The 19,307-nt window shown below is 49.4% G+C and overlaps 1 protein-coding gene across 1 annotated transcript in view; it reads right to left on the bottom strand.

Moving 5' to 3' along the window:
- ZMAT4 (zinc finger, matrin-type 4) overlaps positions 1 to 19,307 on the bottom strand; it is a 50,351-nt gene that overhangs the window by 12,146 nt on the left and 18,898 nt on the right. The window contains exons 3-4 of the mRNA XM_010562737.1: positions 14,951 to 15,107; positions 5,561 to 5,788 (exon numbers count right to left, since the gene is read on the bottom strand). Of these exons, the coding sequence (XP_010561039.1) occupies positions 5,561 to 5,788; positions 14,951 to 15,107 (385 nt within the window). The remainder of the gene's footprint in view (positions 1 to 5,560; positions 5,789 to 14,950; positions 15,108 to 19,307) is intronic.

The following is a 19,307-nucleotide window of genomic DNA, read 5'->3' as shown; positions in this document are numbered from 1 at the left end:
TTCATTTAGAACAAGTAATGTATGGCATTCTCAAATCTGATCAGTTTATGCTTACCATAATTAACTACATAGGCTATATACACACTTACCATTCCCCAGCTGTACCTACAGACTCCCAAAAAATCACTTGTTTGAAGTTCAAAAACCCCCCCACTAGCTATACTAACAGTCCCACTTTTCTCAAACATCTCTCACCTAGAAATTTGGCCCAACATGAAGTTGAACATCTTTAAAAAATATTTCAAAAATATTCAGGTGAGTACTTGAAAACACCAAGCAAGTGATAAAGCAGAAGCATTTAAATAGTCACCTATATTTTTATGTGTCGTGATGTGGCACGGAACAAAAATCAAATAGCAAATATGCTTCTGGATTCTCTCCTTGCTGAATTTATTCTTGATGCAGCAGCAATGGTGTCATAGTCAAACCCTCTGTCCACAGCTCCCGTCTCCTTTATTAAGCCAACAGGCGTCAGAAACCACATACATTCGTGCCACAACACAGAGGAAAGGATGGAAAAGGTAATGGATGGCTGACACGGGCTGTGCGTTAGCACCTTGCTGCAGACTGAGCCCTCGGACCATGCCGTGATTGCTGCATGGCAGAGATCAGGACCGGGGGAAATAAGAAACCGGTAATACTTTAAATTAAGGTAATAAGGTTCTAATGCTGAGCAGCTAATTTAACAGCATACATTAACAGCAGCCTTATTGAATCTTAATTACTTGTGTAGGTGGAAATGCCATCAGCGATTACAGTTCCTAACTGGGGACACTGATTTTTTTCCACCAGCATGTCAAGGCTGCTCATGATGATGAACAAGGGGGAATCCTGTCCCCCCTCCCCGCATCCAGCGCTGGCACCGCTCCGCTGCAGCAGCTCTTCCCACCGGCTGGAAAACGCAGCCACGGAACGGGCCGATCCTGTGAACTCGCTCGTGCTCAGCAGACTCACACAGCTTCTAGCGCACACGGCTACGTTTTCAGCTGGATGGAAACGTTGCCGGGGCTGGACCAGCCGGCTGGGAAGATGCCAGAAGCCGGACCGCGCTCCCCAACGCCGCGCTGTCCCGGCGCAGCTGTGCACCCCTGCGCCCAGGATCGTTGTTCCTGCGGCAGGACCTCTCAGCTGAAATCCAGCATCCCGAAATGGACTTGTACGGGAAAAGTCTTGAGCGTGACATTAACTCCACCGAAACAAGACACGGAGAAAGGAAATCAGCCTCAGATGAACTGCAGGATGAAACCACAGGCACCAACAACCTCCAGAATATCAAAATTAACAGCGTGTGATCTCACTGGAGCTCACCAAAGCTGCCAACTTGGCCAAAACTGTGGTTTCATCAAATGCACCCAACCAAAGCGCGTTGGAGTTGAGTATTAGCGCAGCAGGCAGTCTGCAATAGGAAGGTGGTCCCAACCAGAGCAGCCTGTGCTCTCTCTCTGTTCACATTTACTTTGGCATCCTCATGACACATCAGCATTCCCTCCCCTGCATCATGACATGCATTCATGTAAAATTGAATGTGCCCCTATATCCATTAAATAAAATATTAACAAGTCAAGTCATTAATGTCCTTATGCATAAAATGCATTAAAACACATTCCAGGGGAGTACGTGTTAAATTGCTTTTTACTAACCAAAAGTGACAGCACAGAATGAAAAGTATTTATAAGGCATACAAAGAAATTATGAGCTGAGAAGGAAAATGAAAATCAGCTCTTTGCCTGATTTTGCAAGATAGCATCTGCAACTATGACAATTTACCTGAAAATACAAAGGCTTCAGGTGACAACATCCCCATGCAGCTGTCCCGATCCTGCTTTTACTGCAGAGGCTGCTGTATTCTATTTTAGGGATTCACAGTGTAATCCCCTTGAGAGGCACCAGTTTCTGCACCAGGGCCTGGTGCTTTTCTTGTTCACCAGGGACCAAGTGCCCCAGGAAGAAGACCCACGTTCCTGCAGTTTACAGGATCCCATCTAATCCGCTCCAGGTACACAAGGCTGGCCCAGAATCTGTCACCATTGCTATGTAAAATTCAAGTTTTACTGGCACGCATCGAAGAGAGCCCAGGGTGCCTCGGCAAGTCATTTGTTTTCACGCAATAAGGTGCTGAAGCTCAGGTTATAAACACTGATGAGATGACGGAGGGTTTGTCTGTACATTAAGTCTTCTGCTCATTTTGTTCATTCAAAGGTTTACATATAGGGAGGGGAAAGGCCGAGGGCACACCAAATCCGTGTAACAAAGCCCAGACTTTCAAGCACTGTACCAGCCTGCAGAGAGAGCGCGTTTTGCTGTGGGGTTTTGGCTCCGCACCAGCAATAAGCAGGGTCCGTTATTAATTAAATTCCCCACGAATGAGATCTGCCAGTCTCTGCTGCGAAGCCTCTGCCCCTGCAGAGCCCACCTGCATCAGAGGAGGAACGAAAAGAGAGCTCAGCGACGGATAATGCCAGACGTGAAGCAAAACTGGTGAAATGTGACCCGATGGAGCAAAACCGCCCTTCTCTTTCTGCCTGGCGCAGGCTGTGGGAAGGCGAGAGCTGCCAGACGGAGCCGCGCCGGTGCCTCCGACGGAGCAGCTTCTGCTCAGTGTTGCTGAACAGGCGCAAGCTGTCGGGGGAAGAGCCCAGAATTCAGGGCTCGTTACCATACCCACCGCTTTTTGTCTTTTTATGATCCGCTCCAGGATCAGGCTGGGGTGCAGCGGCAGCCAGAGGAGGCAGCTCTGCAGGAATAAAACTCTCCATTTCTTAGTTTTTCAGCGTATGTCCGCGTGCTCTCCTAACGAGTAAGAGCAGAGGGGTTTCCAGGCCAGCCCTGGGAGCAGGGGGTCCTGGACCAGCTCTGCTGGTGAGGCTGGAAAGCCACACGAAGCTGCTCGGCTTGACCGGAGCAGCAGCTTGCACTGCCCATCACCCAGAAAAAAGCACCATCCACTCAGCCAAAGTGCGTGCTGCGTGACCGTGCACTTGCATATATTGCAGCTTTAACTCAAAACAGACTGCAGAAATGGTGCTGTTAGCGAGGTTTCTTTTTTCTTTTCTTTTTTCTCCTCTTTCTCATTTCTGAGAAGAAAATAAGACTTCAAAATTGCAGGATGAGCACTTGGCGAGAAGAATCAATGCTTTTGTTCCCTATAAATATCAGTTGTCCAAAAATATATCTCTATTCTTATTTCTCCAAATAGACATTCATATTTATCAATAAATATTTTATTATAGTCATTATCAAAACATCAAAGGCTGCTGAAATGTTGTACTTCAACTGACACTGCTTGTTCCAGGCTCACACAATGCAGCAAATGTTCGTCTCCCACAGCAGTCAAAATAGAATTAATATTTAAGTTGTGATGGGAGAAGCCACTGGGGATACCGTGGAAAGGAAACGAGTTTGCGTTCTAGCAAAGACCGAGGTAGCAAAACAAGCGCCGAGCAGGGAGAGCACACGGCTATAATCCCTACCACGTACTGCCGAACACCAAACCTGCCGGACATCGAAAGCGATGGTCAGACACGATTTCGCTGACAACCTGGGACAGACCGCCACTGGCTATCTCTGAACTGCCACTGTTATCATTTCTCTTGAAGTCAGATATGATTTTACCTGCCAAGGTAAGGCTATTTTCTCGGACAGAAGGCAGATCTTGTTCCGCGTTGGCTGTTGCAGAGATCTGCTCTAGCCTCACAGCTAAACACGTACAGGAGAGCGTATCACAGCCCCTAGTTAAAAAAAACTGTGAAAAAGAGGATTACCCAGCCATACTGCTATTCCAGCAGCAGAGGCAAGCTTTGCAGGACACCATCGGCAGGCTCAAGGACATCCTCCCTGGCTCACCGAGTCTGGCTGTGCAGCTTGTCGACCTCCATAAACTGCAGACTCCAAAATAACAGCCTGGAAGTGTCCAACCAGAGGACCGAAGCTGCCTTCCCGCTGTACCCGGGGATGTGTACATACAGCCACGGTGCTGCTTCGCAGTCCCCCTCTCCCGCGATCGATAGCTGCTGGCAGGACCACACTAGATTCAGCTGCAAATCTCAACCACGCGCAGAACCACCATAAAGTTAAAAACCAACACGGGCTGATGAGTACGTAAAGCCCTCCAATTTCAACTCTCCTAGGCACCAGCTAAATGAATAAAACACTTCACAATTGATTTATTTACAGTTAATGACATCCTCAGCCACTCTTGAGCTTGGCACAGTTCAAAGTACTAAGCACTTCCATGTTACTGTCCCAGGTTTTATTTCCCTGCATATTTTCAACAGCGGGCAGTGACTCAGCCACATGAATCATTTATGGCATTGTGAGTCACACTAGGTAGCACACGAAGGATCTGGATAACCATTACAAGGTTTATTTGAGATCAAGAAATGCACAATATACTGCATAGTCATTAGTATTTAAAGGAAAATTATTTCATTTAGCAAAGAGTTAAAAAAAAAAGGTATTTTAAAATGTTAATGCAATGTCTTGCTGGCAAACCAGACTTCCTCTCCCGCATGGTTTTGAAAATCAAACCTGCACTTTTTCCTCAGCCTGCTTCAGTCAAATACATTGTGTGCGCAGAGGATTATAATCAAGACCACAGAGAAAAATTTCAACAGGAGGCTCGTACCTCTCCTCCTGCAATTACCCCTCTATGTTAAAGAGGCGCTTGGTTCAGAATTCAGTCTTAGCCGCATCCTCAGCCGGTATAAATTAGCACATCTCCATCGACAGGCACAGTGTGATGGAGCTGGTCCTTCATCGGTGCCAGGCGGCAGCTGCGACCCGGAGGGACCGGGGATGCTCGGGGGCTCCAGCAGCCGCGGAGGGGCTCCGCGTGAGGTGGGGTCCCTCCAGGAAGGGTGCAAAGCCCAAATCCAGGTGACCCTGGGGCGCAGCCCCCGCAGGGACCCCATGGGTGCCAGCACCCACAGAGCCGGGAAGGCACATGGCTTGACCTCCCGGCGGGGCCGGGATGGACGGACGGACAGACAGATGGACGGATGGACGGCTGCTCTTCCTTCAGTGGGAACACGGAATACTTGTGTTTAACACACCCATGGCAAATGCTCGGTTTCCCTTTTCTGCTGCTGACCAAGGGCCGTTGCAGTGTTTTACAAGCACTAATTAAATCACAGAAGACAGCTAATGCCCAGCTCTCCATCAGGGAGATGTAGGGAGTGCTCTGCCTCCAGCAACAAATGTCCCCGTCCCCATTTCCCTGCGAGGCCCAGGGCTTTAACGCGTTCTCCTCTCTCAGCAAACAGGGATAGGCCTGGAGGACAGAAGTGTGCGCTAATGGAAGGGACTATTTTGGGAAGAGGCAAAAGAAATACCTAGGAAACAACTTGTAAAGGATGCTGCTAAAACTGCAGACCGTCATCTTAGAGGAGGGGATTTTTTTGTTTTTTTACGGTAGTGGGAACCTCATAAAGCAGTAAGAGCACCACGGTCACCCCTGCACCCCTTGACCAGAGGAACAGTGACTGCGGCGAGGACAGCATCGCTGCGGTGCCCAGATCCCACGGGGAGCAGGTCCTCGCTCTCCGCGTACCGGCTCTCTCACCTCTCAGCTCTCCCAGGTCCAGGGTCTTCCCCAGCTGCTCCAGGAGGTCGGCCCTGGCCGCGTTCTTCTTGTGCTTTTTGCCATCGTAGTGCTGCTGTGCCATCATGGGGTTGTTGAACCAGGCTGCGCAGAGCTGGCAGTACCTGTCCGAGTCTCTCCGCTGATGCGGTGACGGTACCACCGGGGCACTATCCGCGTGCGGCTGCTTTAGGGAGCTCAGAGTGGTTTCTGTAAAAGAAAACGTTCAGACGTGAGCTCTTCCAGGCTACTGGTGCTTGTCTGAGCAACAGCAGACCCTGAGGCAGATCCCACATTAGACACAGGGAATAATTAGCAGCAGTTACAGGGTCCCACTGGATATTTTGGATGGTACGGCTCGGAAATCTACCATTTCTCATAAAAAAAGCAGCATGAAAGGGACTGCTCCTCAACTATCTGCATTTCACTAGCTGGGAAAGGAGGATGCTCTCATTGCGGTTACACGTCTTATCACTGTTGTGACTAAACCTGCTAAACCTATCCTGCTTAAATTGCTACTTCCAGGAAAAATTGCCAGTGGAGAATAAACAAAACATGCAAAGCCAGCTACTTCTCAAGACAGACAGATTTATCGTTATCTCGGGATTCTTATTTTTCACTTTATTTGGTCTCAGAAAGAATAGGGAAAGTTGCACTAATTCTAAATTGTGACAGATGAAAAAAATATTCAATAGTCAGTCCCCTCATCCACGTATCTTCACACTGACAGGTACCGGCAACCCACAACCTTGATTTAATCCCATTTCCCTTCAGATTTGCCAAGAGGCCATGTGGGAAAACAAACACAATCCCCATATAATTTCAGAGAAAAATGGGCGATTAAGTCTTTACACAATGGAGCTGCACCTTGCTTGCCAGAGTTTTCCTACTTTGTACAATAGAAGTCACAAAGCCTTGGAAAAACAGTTTAAAGTAAAATAAAGTTCAGATAGCACTGGGATACAAAAATATACAATGACTAGCACTTAATTATCACACCTCATTCAAAAATTCCCTTTTATGTGGTTTTCCTTTTCCAGATGAAATGTCTGCTGTCTAAATAATTAACAAACCACTCTCGCCGTGACACAAGAATAGGCAAATTTTAAGGTGGTGAAGAGGAGCTCGATCGCTCTCCTTTGATCAAGAGGCTCCGTGTTATTGCAGCTGAGCCCTGATGAGAGCACGGGTTGGCAAGTGACGAACCCACCTCGGTGTCTGATACCGGGAATGGCAGCAGCAAGCAAAACAGGGATATATTTAGACGTATAATTACGCCTGAAGCCCACTGTGATTGACCCCACGGCTCAAGGAAGTTAACGTAGTTATAAATCTTCTGCTGACCCGCTCGGGAAGGGACGTCTATTAACTTTCCGCAAGGAAATTGTATCTTACATATAACATTACTTACAACCTTATCAATTTCCAGGGGTTTATAAGCTTCTATTGTTTTTGATGACAACTGCCAAGGTATCAGAGTTTCCCGGGCTGGACGGTTGGCTGAGGCACCATCCTCCTCCTCGCCAGGCTGCCTCTGGAGAAACACCTGGAGGAGAGTTTCCCGGCTTCTGCTGCCGCCGCCAGCGCTCTGCACAGCACGGGCTCTTTCGGGGATTAGTTAATAAAGTGATTACACAACTGGCTCCCGCAGAAGATATTTCTTCTCCTCGTTCAGCTGTCTCGCGAACCGCCCGCCCGCTCATTTGGATTCATTTCACCCCACCAGAGGATTCCGCTGCCTAATCTCTGCCCGCCCTCCATTTAACTAGCCTAGTTAGAAACCAAGCACAACGCCAACAAAGAAAACCGTTTTTTTCCTTTGCCTTCGGCCCCGCTGCCCCTTGCAGCATCGCTGGGGCCGGGACTGCGCTCCGACACGTCCCGGCTCTGCTGCATCCTGAAAAACCGCTCTCGACAGAGCTGGCGGGCAGCAGGCTGGGCTCAGGAAGGACCCAGCTGTATTTTGCTCCTAAACCCAACATCTTTTCTAACACCTTACGGTTCCAGCACAAAAGACGCACCCCCAGCCCCTCTGAGGTGCATGCAACATAAATAACAGTGCAAGTACACCAAAGAGCAGAGACGGGGGCCAACGCGCGGTGTCGCAGAAGAAATTTCGGAAATAGCGATATCGCCTGCCCAAACTAAGATCGCGCGAGGCTTTTCATACGCTTGACTGGTAAAAAGCAGGGGCAGCGTGCCGATTGCTCGGGTATTTTTGCGACCGCCCGCAGGCACTGCCCGAGGAGCCTCCGTGCAGGAGGGAGTCGTGCCAAGAGCTGCCCTGTGCGGGGACCGCGCACAGCCCCGGAGATGTTTGGGCATCTGGACCGTTATAAACAACCAGTTATTACGGCAGTCCAGGAGCTCTGTGATGTACTTGACTTGCTGCTCCGGAGGCCCCAGGCTATAAAGTTAAATCTATCAGATCTTTCGGTCAGCTTTCTCCTTGTTTATATGTTAGCTGCCGCCAGAGGGGAACCAGGGAGGCTGAAGTTCACAGAGCTGGTGCTGTCTGCAGGAGTTATATCTCCCGCTCGCTAAAGAAATATGACTGAAGCGTTCTCCGCTGCTCAGCCATCAGCCGGCCCGCCGGCCCCGTGGCTGCCCGTCCGAGCCCCTCTCGATGAGGCTGGGGGCTCGTGCTCACCCAAATGCAGCGCAGGAGGGAGGCTGTCAGTGGGAGCAGCGCTCCTGCTTCGGGGGATCGCGCCAGAGCCCCCCCCCACTCACCCCAGCCCTGCTCCGAGCCCACCACCGTGCCTGCCTCCCCTCGACCCCGTGGGCTGCAGCCCCCGCAGCAGAGACCCCCGGCCGGCATCGCACGGGTGCTCCCGCGTGGCAGGGATTTCCTCTCAGCGTTCACAATACAAAATATTTTCTTGTAAAGCCACGTTCCTCAGGTTCCGTTTACAACTACCAGCAGTCCTAAGGTGTGCTGAACCCAGCCTGGCAGTTAATGAAAACATCCCGTGTCTTCCAAATCCTCCTTAAGAGAAATAGATGAAGGTTGACTTCTTCGCAAATGTGGATTTATCATTTTGATATGCGCTACATAACTACTACAGAACAGAAAATATCATCATTCCCTGAGCAGCGACACGAAAATTAATAATAAACACTCACAAAACGTCAAATGTTAAAAATGTTTCTCCATCTAAAACACAAACATAAAAGCTGCTAGTTTGACTATTTCAAGTATTTCAAAATGCTAAATAGCTCATGACAGTCTGCCTTACGTTCCCTTTTGCTGTGGGAGGGAAGTGAGAAAGTCTTACTTTGCTGCAAGAAGCAAAATATAAAGTTAGAAACACTTTAACACTCTGGCAATGAACTAATGTTTGACTTATTTCTTGCATGCAAAGCTTTTTATTCATAGCTGTATTTAAAGGGCACCCAACTTCTTATCCTTGCCACTCTCCAGGAGCCGAGCATGAGAACGCGTAAGTAACTGAGCCACAACAACAGGGCACTAGAGAAATTCCGTTTTCTTCAGAAGACAAATCTGAGGCTGAGGTAGACTCCAGCTGCCGCCGGACAGATCCCCGCACCCAAACCTGAAAGCCATTTGCTCTGTCCCCTTCGGCACATCTGAAACGCAAACCCCACTCTAGGAGCTAGAGAACGAGGAGGTAAAAAAGCCAAGGTAACTTTTGCTGCCGACAAAATCACGCCTTTATTCCTCACCCCGAATGCGGGGGATCCTGGTGCTGGCATCTCCCCTGGCAGCAGCCGGCGCACACCGGCCCCAGCACCTCCCGACGCGGTGACTCACGTCGGCACCGCGGCACTGCCGGGGCTCAGGGGCCAATTTCCACCTTTCCGAAACGATGCCTGCAGGTACCCACGCTTTGATCAATGAAGGCAGCAGCTATTCCCCCCCCCCCCAATTCTTTGGTTTAGAACTCATGCTGATGAGTGGATGCAAGCTGACAGAAGATGTTGGAAATGACTAGAGAAATTCATCAGCCATACCAGTGACATAAAGCCTCTGAGGGCTACAACCTTGTATGGAAGCAGCAACAGAAAAGATCACAAATACTTCACTGTAGCGATGAGACATCGCTCTCCAATTGTGAAAAACCCAACTGTTAAGACACTTCTCCCTCTCCTGAAAGCACCAGCAGAGAAATGAGAGATCTGTATTTCGTTAAGACGATAAAATTGAAAGGGAAGGTGGAACTCCATAAGGGGACTGAGAATAGATGTCACTTTCTACGAGATTGGCGAGACAGAGGACCCAGAATATCAAGCAGCGGTCTGTTCGGAGGCAGATGTGTCCACATGGAGCTGTAAAGCAGATCCGAGCCCTCCCGAAGGCAGGTGACGGGGTCCTGCAGCTTAAGGTGATCAGAAAGCGCATCTGAATTATGTGGTAGGAATGGGGGGGACAGAACTGTCAGGGCACAGAGTAGGATGCACGCTCATGTCTTGCACCGCTTTATACACTACGCAGAGCACAGGTTCCTTAGAGCTTAGGATTGATGTAACCTCCTCGGCGACAAGAGGAAAGTCTGTTCTTTACCAATTCAGCAGAGCTGAGATAAACATTCCACCTTGCGGCGTGCAACTCATTGGGAAGCCCCTGAGCTGCTCTCAGGTTCAATATTAAGCAGCGCTCTGGCACTACGCTGCTTGCAGGGAAGAATGCTCCGCGCTCAGACACACGTTGGATGTCAGCACCAGAGGACATATCTGCAGAAATCCTTCCCTCTGCCGCTTTCTGGCTGGAAACGGATGGGAGTCCGGGATGAAGCCACAGGGCGCTGCATTTGGAGAGGAGCTGCTCTGCAGAGGGGAAGGCTCAGGGAATTTTTGGCCACCGGCAGTGGCTCCAGGTCCCACGGCAGCCCTGCAGCACGGCGTGTTCAGAGCCGCTGCCTCCAGGAACCACGGCCAGGATCAGAATTCCGGTTGCAGGCATTTTTCAAATTTTTCACCTTTGCTGAGAGTATTACGTATTTTTCGATGGTTTTTTTTTTTTTTACCTTTACTGGAAAACGCTGCTCTTCCAACAGCTCAAGAATTCTCCTTAAATTTCCCCTGCAGTTTTGACTGCATTCATTAGTCTTCATTTTGTCCCCTAAATTCATTTTGTTACTGTGCAATTTAAAGAGATGCTACGCTCCACAGACGTAACCGTATGTCTGTGTGAATGAAATGACTCCCGTGAAGACAACTGTGCAAAGAATTTCACAAATTCTTTCCTCCCTTTACACACAGACGCACTAATTAAGCAAATGGTCAACACAGAATTTCACAAAAATTTAGGGTAGCAGAATAGATTTTTGTGCAAGGCTGAAAATGAAATCTGGAGGTTATTACCTATTTTTACTTACCTATTGCCACTAAAATACCTTTTCAGATTAACCATGTTTAATCTCAGCCATAATAAGAGCACTTGGGGAACTCTGAAAACATTTTAAGCTTTTTTTTTTAATTAAAAGATTATGAGAGTTCAAATATTTGTATAGAGACTTTCTCACTTTTTTTGATCACACATGAAAGTTAAAAAATACTTTCCTCTTAAGAGCTTAAGGAAACAGCAAATAAAACATTCAATCCATTTAACCATCTGAAGGATTACCGTGTTATGATCAGAACAGCAGCTTGATCTCTTTGAAAGATGCTAAACCATTACACTGCAAGCATGAGCTCGTGCCTCCCAAATCTCCAGCACCTGCTCCTCGATCTATTGGGCTCAACTTCCAGGTCTCCAGAACATCAGAAGGGGCTGGATCCCTCAGCGGTGACACGCTGGTGATTATCAATACCTCTTAACTGCTGCAAGTTAGCAGCTTACTTCTGAGCAGATAAATCTTATAGTAAATGTTATTTATCTCCCTTATGAAAATCAAAGGGAAAACAAACCACGCCTCATCCCAGCACAAGGTGATGTGGAACGCGCCACGTCCCTGTCCCACAGCTCCCGCAGTGTCAGGGGGGGCTCTGGGACTCAACGTGCCCAACAGCCCTTTAATTACAGACGGCCGGAGCAAAGAACAGCTCCGCCACCGGCACTTCCAACCTCCATCGCCGGGGTCTCAAAGCTGACGCTGAGACGCTGACAGGGCTTCTGGCAATCGGGGCTTTAAGGACGATGCACAAGAGCCTCTGGAGTGCCTTTCCATGGAGCTGGGGAAGAAAAATGGCTAGATAATAAATTCTCCTACCGAAAACAGCACAGCTCCTGCTCAAACCCTGCACAGCCAGCTGCAGCCCCGCAGCCACGCTGTTGTCACAGACACGTGTGAAGCCCCCAAGGCTTCGTGTGAAGGTCCCTGAGCACCCTCCTCCTCCTCCTCCCCAGGAGCATCCAGCACGCTCAGGGCTGTGCGTGGTCAGCTCCCAGGACTCATGAGCACAGGAGTCTCGGAAGCTCTGTCCGAGAGACTGAATGCCCCCCGGTGCCAGCCGTGAAGGACTGGGACAAAAATCCAGTGGAAAAAATGCTGAGCGACTCTGTAGGAAGCCCAGAAAAATGCTGCGTCCAAAGGGCACATTTCTGACAACTCCTGGAGAGCAAGGAGGTGCTTATTAATGTATTCCTGCAGCTCAGCTTCATCTTCCAGATCAAGTGTCTGGAAGAGCTGATGAGTCCTTGAGTTACTCTTTCCTAGTGATTATGACAGCTGAAGAGCCCATTACTCTCGGAGCATGCGGCGCAGCTCACTTAGAGCCTTTGCGAGGCTGATCCAGATGATTAAAAAATTAGACGAGAACACGATGCAAAGTTGCAGCTCTTGGAAAGCCCTGCCTTGTCAGGGCCCTACAGCTTCTCTATGCATGGGCAGCGCGGCAGGGCTGGTCGCTGCACGGTCTTGCACGGATCCCATGGTAAGTCAGCCTCGGCGCCGCTTCAGAGAGGTCTCTAACTGTTAAAGAATTTATGAACGTGGGTTTCTCTAGGTTTGCTTTATTAACAACTCAGAGTTGGGCCACCACCGCAGTGAATGGCAACCCTCCAAAAGTTTTCAAATCTTTTATACCCTTTTGCCACCCATTGTCCCAATCCAAAGTCTCTGTAATTTTCCAGTCGATTCTCTGTTCTCATATTGTTATCATCCACCATCTTATCTCATCCATTCTCCATTCTCATGTCTCAGTTCTTCTGGGATTGGTGGTCACGGGCAAAAAGTCTCCGGTCACCATCATCACTTACCTTCTTACACTTCAAAGGTATCTATGGGTCTCCAAAGGAAACTACTCAGGTTATTTTATTAATTTATCTTATTCTAAAGTTAATCACTTGCTCTCATGTCTTGGGTGTAAGATGTATGATCCTTTCTCTGTTGATTCAGCTTGACTGGATTTTAAGCCAGCCGTGAAGAGGGAGTCTCATAAAACAATTAAGCAACTCATAGATATTGTTTTATATGCACCTGCATTCTATTAATCTTCTCTAAACCAATTTCTAATCATTAGTTTTATGTCTAGTATGAATAGTCTTATGCAATAAAGCAAATAGTCTTAAAACAATGAGGCTTAAGGCCTAGTTCCTTTTACACTAACGAAGGAGAGGGTTCTCATCTGGTTCTCGTCTACCTATTGCCAGTCCACGCGCATCTCCAATTCCACTTCCAACAGGAACGTTGGTTCACCAGAGGCCGAGATCTCCACCGGCACCTGCTGGGCCAAGATCAATTCTCTCCTGCCATCGATCGAGACCCACTGCCCACAGTCTGTCCGTCCGCCTTCGCAGGGCTCCAGCTCCGCAGGCAGACCCTGGGATCCCGGCTGCTCCCTCGGACCTGCCCGAGGAGCACCAGACCCGTGGGGTCTCACCCGCAACGACCGTGCTGGAGGTGAAAACAGAAACTCTTTCCCTGCTGGCGGGTGAATCTGAATCGTCGACTTACGTGGGAATGGGTCCATGCGCTATTCCCTGAAATCCAGCACCCCTGCGACCCTCAGAGACTCGCCGGGATTTAACCAGAAATACGAGGTTTTGTGGCAGGTCCTTTGGTGCCAGAGGAGAAACTGCTGGAAGGCTGCACACAGGGGACGGGGTTCTGAGCGCTAACACAAGCACTGGGCAATTAAATACCATAAACGAGTACGCTACTTCTCTCGGTGCCCTTGTAATTATTTGCCAGCTGCAGAGAACGGCCTAAGGAGTCCTAAAGCGAGTCAGCTGCAAATTATCACATTAGTTTATGTTAGATCCGTCCTCCCGGCTCGCTGTGGGGATGGTCAGGAGCTGCCAGCACCCCCTGCCACCCGCGCCTGCACCCTCGCCTCCTGCGGGATTCACGCCTGGTACCCAAAGCACCGGGGCAGTTTTCAGATGCACCTCAGCGACTCGTGAACTCTGCTGCACCTTCACTTAACGAGCCTTCTGAGAGCCCACTTCTTAGTTAAAACAAGTAAGCCACCATCTAAAGCGATTCCCCACGTTCCCTCAGGCAAAGCGGATAATGTTTCCCAAGCCAATCCTGGTAAAGGACAAATGATATTCTATGCACCAGCATCTACAGTCTGTAAAGTTAAAAAGCAACAAAAACACACACAGAGCCAGCCCCCCCTTATTTAATCACACCTAGGATTTACGCACATCATGTTAGGCAGGATGTAAAATGCACAGCCAACTTTATATTCTGTTCCGAAGGAAGGGCCACTGGTTGCAATACTGAAATACATCTGTCCGCAGGACCACAGCCCAGTTATCTTGCCTGGTTAGCATGAAGAATACTTTGTTCGAGTATCCTCTGGCCTGACAACCACAGAGGAAGTTTTGTTTCACAGTATATTAGCGGTTTGCAGGGGCTTTATGGTTAAGCAAACAATAAGATGGTTAAATTATCCGATTCCAACGTTTGACTTTTTAAATGTGAAAGTTAATAAGCTTGCATTATTGGAATCACTGTGGAGGAAAGCATGAATCCCCATCTGGGCAAAAATCAAAAGGCAATCGATCCAACAGTTTTTAAAGACCAGATTTCCCTCTAAGGTAAAAGCAAATGATATTCTGTTCTGTACAGCAACACGAAAGGTTTATTAAACATATTAGCTAAGCTGTTGAATAACTTCTGATAATTAAAGCGAGGCTTGGCTGTTCGTGCCCAGAGGAGATATTGCCTTCCACCAAGCAAAACATTTCAGAAGCATGGAGCCAGAGATAGGACTCTCGTACAAAGGCCAGCCCTGGCTGATAAACCACTAATCTACGTGAACAAAGCAGGCAATAATGAGCATCAGCAATTTTTAAAGGTTGTTATGACAGCAACACAAATGAATAGCTGCTTCTGCCGGCCTCCATCGCTCAGCTATCCATTTTTTGCCGCGCAGGCACCGAGCCGGCACCTCGGCACAGCGAGCCCGCTCCGCCCCGCGCCGGACCCTCCTGCTCCGGCTCGCTGCCTCCGGACCTACCTGTGGCCTTTAATGCTGGTTGTTCACCTAGCAACAGTTTTAACCTTTTGGCATGGATTTTCCCTTGGTAATGCGATTCGGCCACCACTGCTGAGGTAAAGGACATGTTACATAGTGTGCAGCATTTGTTCTTATCCACTGAGTCACCATCACTGCCCTGGGTGGAGACAAAAACACAGACAAAAAAAGAGGTGTATAAGCCCACCAAGCACGGTCAGGGAGAAAGAAGAGAGAGGAATCCAGGTTGTTATGCCAAGGCCGTGGTTTCCAAGGGGTTTCCCTTCCTCGTCTCCCCCAGACTCGCTCCTGCCTGGTCCCAGCCCTGCTCAACCTGGGGATGCCTCCGACCCCCGGGCGGTCCCGACACCCCAGCACCTCCGCTCCCATTCGCACGCTGGGAGCCCACCCCGTTGCTTCGTGTTCCCCACAGCCGTGAGGTTCACCCATCACGTCCGCCAGCCTGCCTTCCTTTAGTCTTTATTCCTATCCTCTGGCTGAGGGAGCCATACAAATCTGGTGCTTTCCCTGCCGTCAGACACTTGCGCTTCCTCCTGCCACACTTCTGTAAGAGACCCTAAAGCAGCCGGGGGGACGGGACTCGGGTGTGCATCCCTCTCACCAAGTGGGAGAAGCAAATAAACCAGCAGGACTCGTGCAGGTCCCCCAAACAGGATCGCACACCAGCCCCGGATGCCTCCTGCTCCTCTGCCTTTTGCTCTGCTGTTCTTGAGCCCTGGGGGGAGACCCCCTTATCGCCCTCCTCATGCAGAGACCGAGACTGAGATCAGCCGGAGGGGCAGGGAGCCCTGGCTGTGCCTCAGGTGTCTGCTATACTGGGCAGGAGCAACACGAGGTGCCTGGCCATACTGGGCTGCCCATCTGCTGGCCCTTGCAGAGGAACGAGGCTCATACCTCACAATAATTTACTACCAGCTACTAACAAGATAAACCTGAAGGCAAGAGCAGCCTCATGGCATGTACTACAGACAGGAAAAACCACTTGCTGTAGGGTTTGCACAAAAGGAAAAAAGAACAAAACACCTAAAAACCACATTGACGTCCTGCTCCTTTCCTAGAGATGGATTTTGAGCTCTTGAACACTGCCAGATGAGAAAAGGCAATCACAAAAGTCCAAGATGCTTTGCACCCAACAGTAAAAAACACATCCCAGAAACTGATGTTGCCTAAAGCAAACTCAGGGCTGCAGCCTGTAGCCCTGTTTAAGGATCCGCGCAACGAAAGACCCCGGCGCAAAGGGGATACCCCCTTGCAAGCTCCTAGGTGTCAGAGGTGCCAGCTAAGAGGTGACTAGAAATTTTAAGAAGTTATGAACGTCACCATTCAGTGTTTCAGTACCAGCAAGAGGCTCTCATGGCTGCAGCGATACAAGTAGGGACCATCCTTTACAGTCACTAATGGCCGCACCTTTATTTTTACAAGTAAACCCTGATTTAATAAGAATATTGTCTCCGACCTTCATTACGGTTGTTCTTGTAAGAATAAAAACCAGCATGCCTCTGCCCAGCTACGTGGCTGAGCTTAGACCTTCTACTCGAAGCAAACCCGGTGAGGAGGAGGGGATGGTGGAGGCTGAACGAAGGCACAGAGACATCCCTGCCCGGCCGGGAGGAGCTGAGGAGCCAGGGAGGGCTCGGGAGAAGAGCTCACAAACAGCCCCTGGGCTGAACGTCTGTCAGCAAAACATAACTGCTGCTGCCAGCAAGTGTTTACGAACAAATAGCTTCCACAGATACAAGGGTACAAACAACGAACAAGCAGGGGAAAAAGGACGTTTGCACCGTTAGTCGCAATTAATTATTCAATCCATCCTGCAAAGGAAATGAGAATCACATTTAGGGCCATATATAAGCGGTCTCGCTTTTCCAAAGATCTCAGTATGTTGTGTTGGCTGCTGAACGCAATTTATAAATGATCTCTTTTGAAAATACTCCTCTGTGCAGAGGAAGACCTTTCCAAAGCCGGGAAATGACCCGCTGTGTGCAGGTAGTTAGCATCCCGGCTCATTCCCTGGACAAGATGGTCAGATCTGGCCCCTGTGCGACAGCAAAACTCCCTCCAGTGACAAGCCATCTGGAGAGTCGTGCACTCTTTTTTTTTTTTTTTTTTTTTTTAAAAAAAAAAAGCAAGTATTTCAACTGCTGGTATACAGTCAAACCAGAAAATAGCCTGCTTTAGAAACTGCAACCTTCGTTTCACACCAAACTGTAAATGCACTCTGCGGTTCATCCCCGTGCAAAGATTCAGGCACCCGCGGGGGCACGCCACCGCACCCCTGGGCACACAAAGCACGTTGCACAGCTGGAAACGATGGCACTGCTCAAGGGACAGCGGGGGCCAAGGGAAAGTCAGATGGCATCCAAAAGTCAGTTCCCTTTTGCAAATGCCACGCTCATCCTCAGACACAGAACGAAGGGCCCGGCTCTTCAACTTCCCCAGCTCAACAAACGGGTGAAACAACTCCAGCACCAGCACCCGACCCTGCCGTCCTCCCACCGAAGCCCGGCCCCAGCCCGGGCTAACGCGGCCGGAGAAATCAGCCAGATGTTTCCAGCACACGGCAGGCTCCTCCGGCAGCACCCGACCCCGCGGCGGCAATGGGCACTGACCCCAGAGCACCGGGTACGCCGGCACCGGGGGAGCACGGCAAGCCCTGGAGATGCCCCCCAGCCTCCGGGCAGTTGTGGGGCAAGAGAAGGGCTCTGCAATATTTGGGAGAGCGAACCCACCACACGGTCAACACCCAACCTGCTATTTAAGGTCACTTTCTCCCCCCAGATAAGCACAATTAGGAAAAAGGACCGATTTTCATCACTTTGTTGTTGTTGTTAACTACAAATCAACTTAAACCTTAGGGAGAAATCTCAAGAGGTGGTAAGTACTGTTCTGAGTGTAATTTGCACTTCTTTTAAATAGGTTTCTCTCAAGATATTTTATGTCTTCAAAGGGAAATCACTTGAAAGTTAAGAGCAGAGTAAAAAAATTCCCAGACTCTATTGATCATCAGTGGTGGTAACATGTGAAGAGCCTCCAACAGAGCTCGTCTGAAAAGCTGATACACTTCGGTGTTTGCGCACCAGGGTCTCTTCTGCCTGGTTGGCTCCTCAGTGACATTTTTTCCTTTACAATCTACTTCCACAGATAGACTGCAGTTAAAAAAAGAAAAAAACATAAAAAATTTAGACCCCACTCAGACACCTCATTTAGAGCCCAAGGTCCCATTTACACTGATCCACAGTTCACTGCGCAGCTTATCCGAGTTCACCCAAGTCTCTGGTTGAGGAAGCCTGGATGGGGATTTGGCCACCAGACTGGCACTCGCCTGCAGGAGAGGGGTGTCCCCAAATGTCTTTGTCAGTCTGAGAGTCCCAGCATCTGCACAAAACACAACAGACCTTTGCTCTCTAACAGCCAGCCATTTTTCATACACTACATGCTGTTCCTCATTGCAGGACAGAGGAGATGTTTGGGCTCAAGCGTTATTAAGCATTTACCCAAGTCTGCAGCGTTCGTCAGCAGAATTGTTTCCCTTCCCTCCTCCACCGCCCAACCTCCCTGCAAGAGCCGCCCCGGCGCTCGAGGCTGGATCCAGCCCTGAAGGGTAATTATGCCTTCTCATTTGTCAGCGGCTGTTTTACCTGTAACCAGATGGGCTGGGGGGGAACCTGAGCCGGGTGTCTTTTGTCACCCGTTGAATGACACCGTGTTGACAGGATTGTGCAGCCAGGTGGTAAAATAACATCGCTTGTCGATCAGGATGCCCGGGCGAGCGCTGGGGCACGGGGCTCGGCCAACCCGCAGCCCACTCGGGGCAGACACCCGCCCTCCAGGGATGCTCTGCACCCACCCGTGCACACATCCATCTCTCCTCGCCTCTTCCCTTGCTCCCGCACCCAGCTCAGTCTAAAGCAGCAGCAGTAAATAGGCACTAACATCTCAATTTAGTTTCCATAAAACCCACACAAGCAACTCTCTAACCCCGTGCTGCATAAAGCCAGCCAATGCGCAAAGAATATTTCTGCCATTTGTTTTTGCGATCTTCTCCAGGCAATCCGTTCTCGCTAACCTTTGCAGAGATGCAGCACTGACAGGGGCGAATGGCCTCGCATAAACTGAAGCACAACGAAACACACCACGGGCTCGGAGATAAAGCGTCCGTTTCCCAACGCTGACATCGATCATCTTCCCCCCACTCCGTAGCGGTGCCAAGCCAGCCTAATTTATAGGCCTTCTTTTTGTAATATTATAAACTTCAAAGCAAGTCTTGTACATCCAGCAGAATTAACTTCAGTTATTCAGATGCCTGTTAACAAGCTGCTAAAAGGCATAATCCTCACAT

The sequence above is a fragment of the Haliaeetus leucocephalus genome, unplaced genomic scaffold (genome assembly GCF_000737465.1).
Source record: "Haliaeetus leucocephalus isolate CR32 unplaced genomic scaffold, Haliaeetus_leucocephalus-4.0 Scaffold162, whole genome shotgun sequence".
Taxonomy (NCBI): Eukaryota; Metazoa; Chordata; class Aves; order Accipitriformes; family Accipitridae; genus Haliaeetus; species Haliaeetus leucocephalus.
Note: the sequence above shows the minus strand (reverse complement) of the source record. Positions and strands in the feature narration are given on the sequence as shown.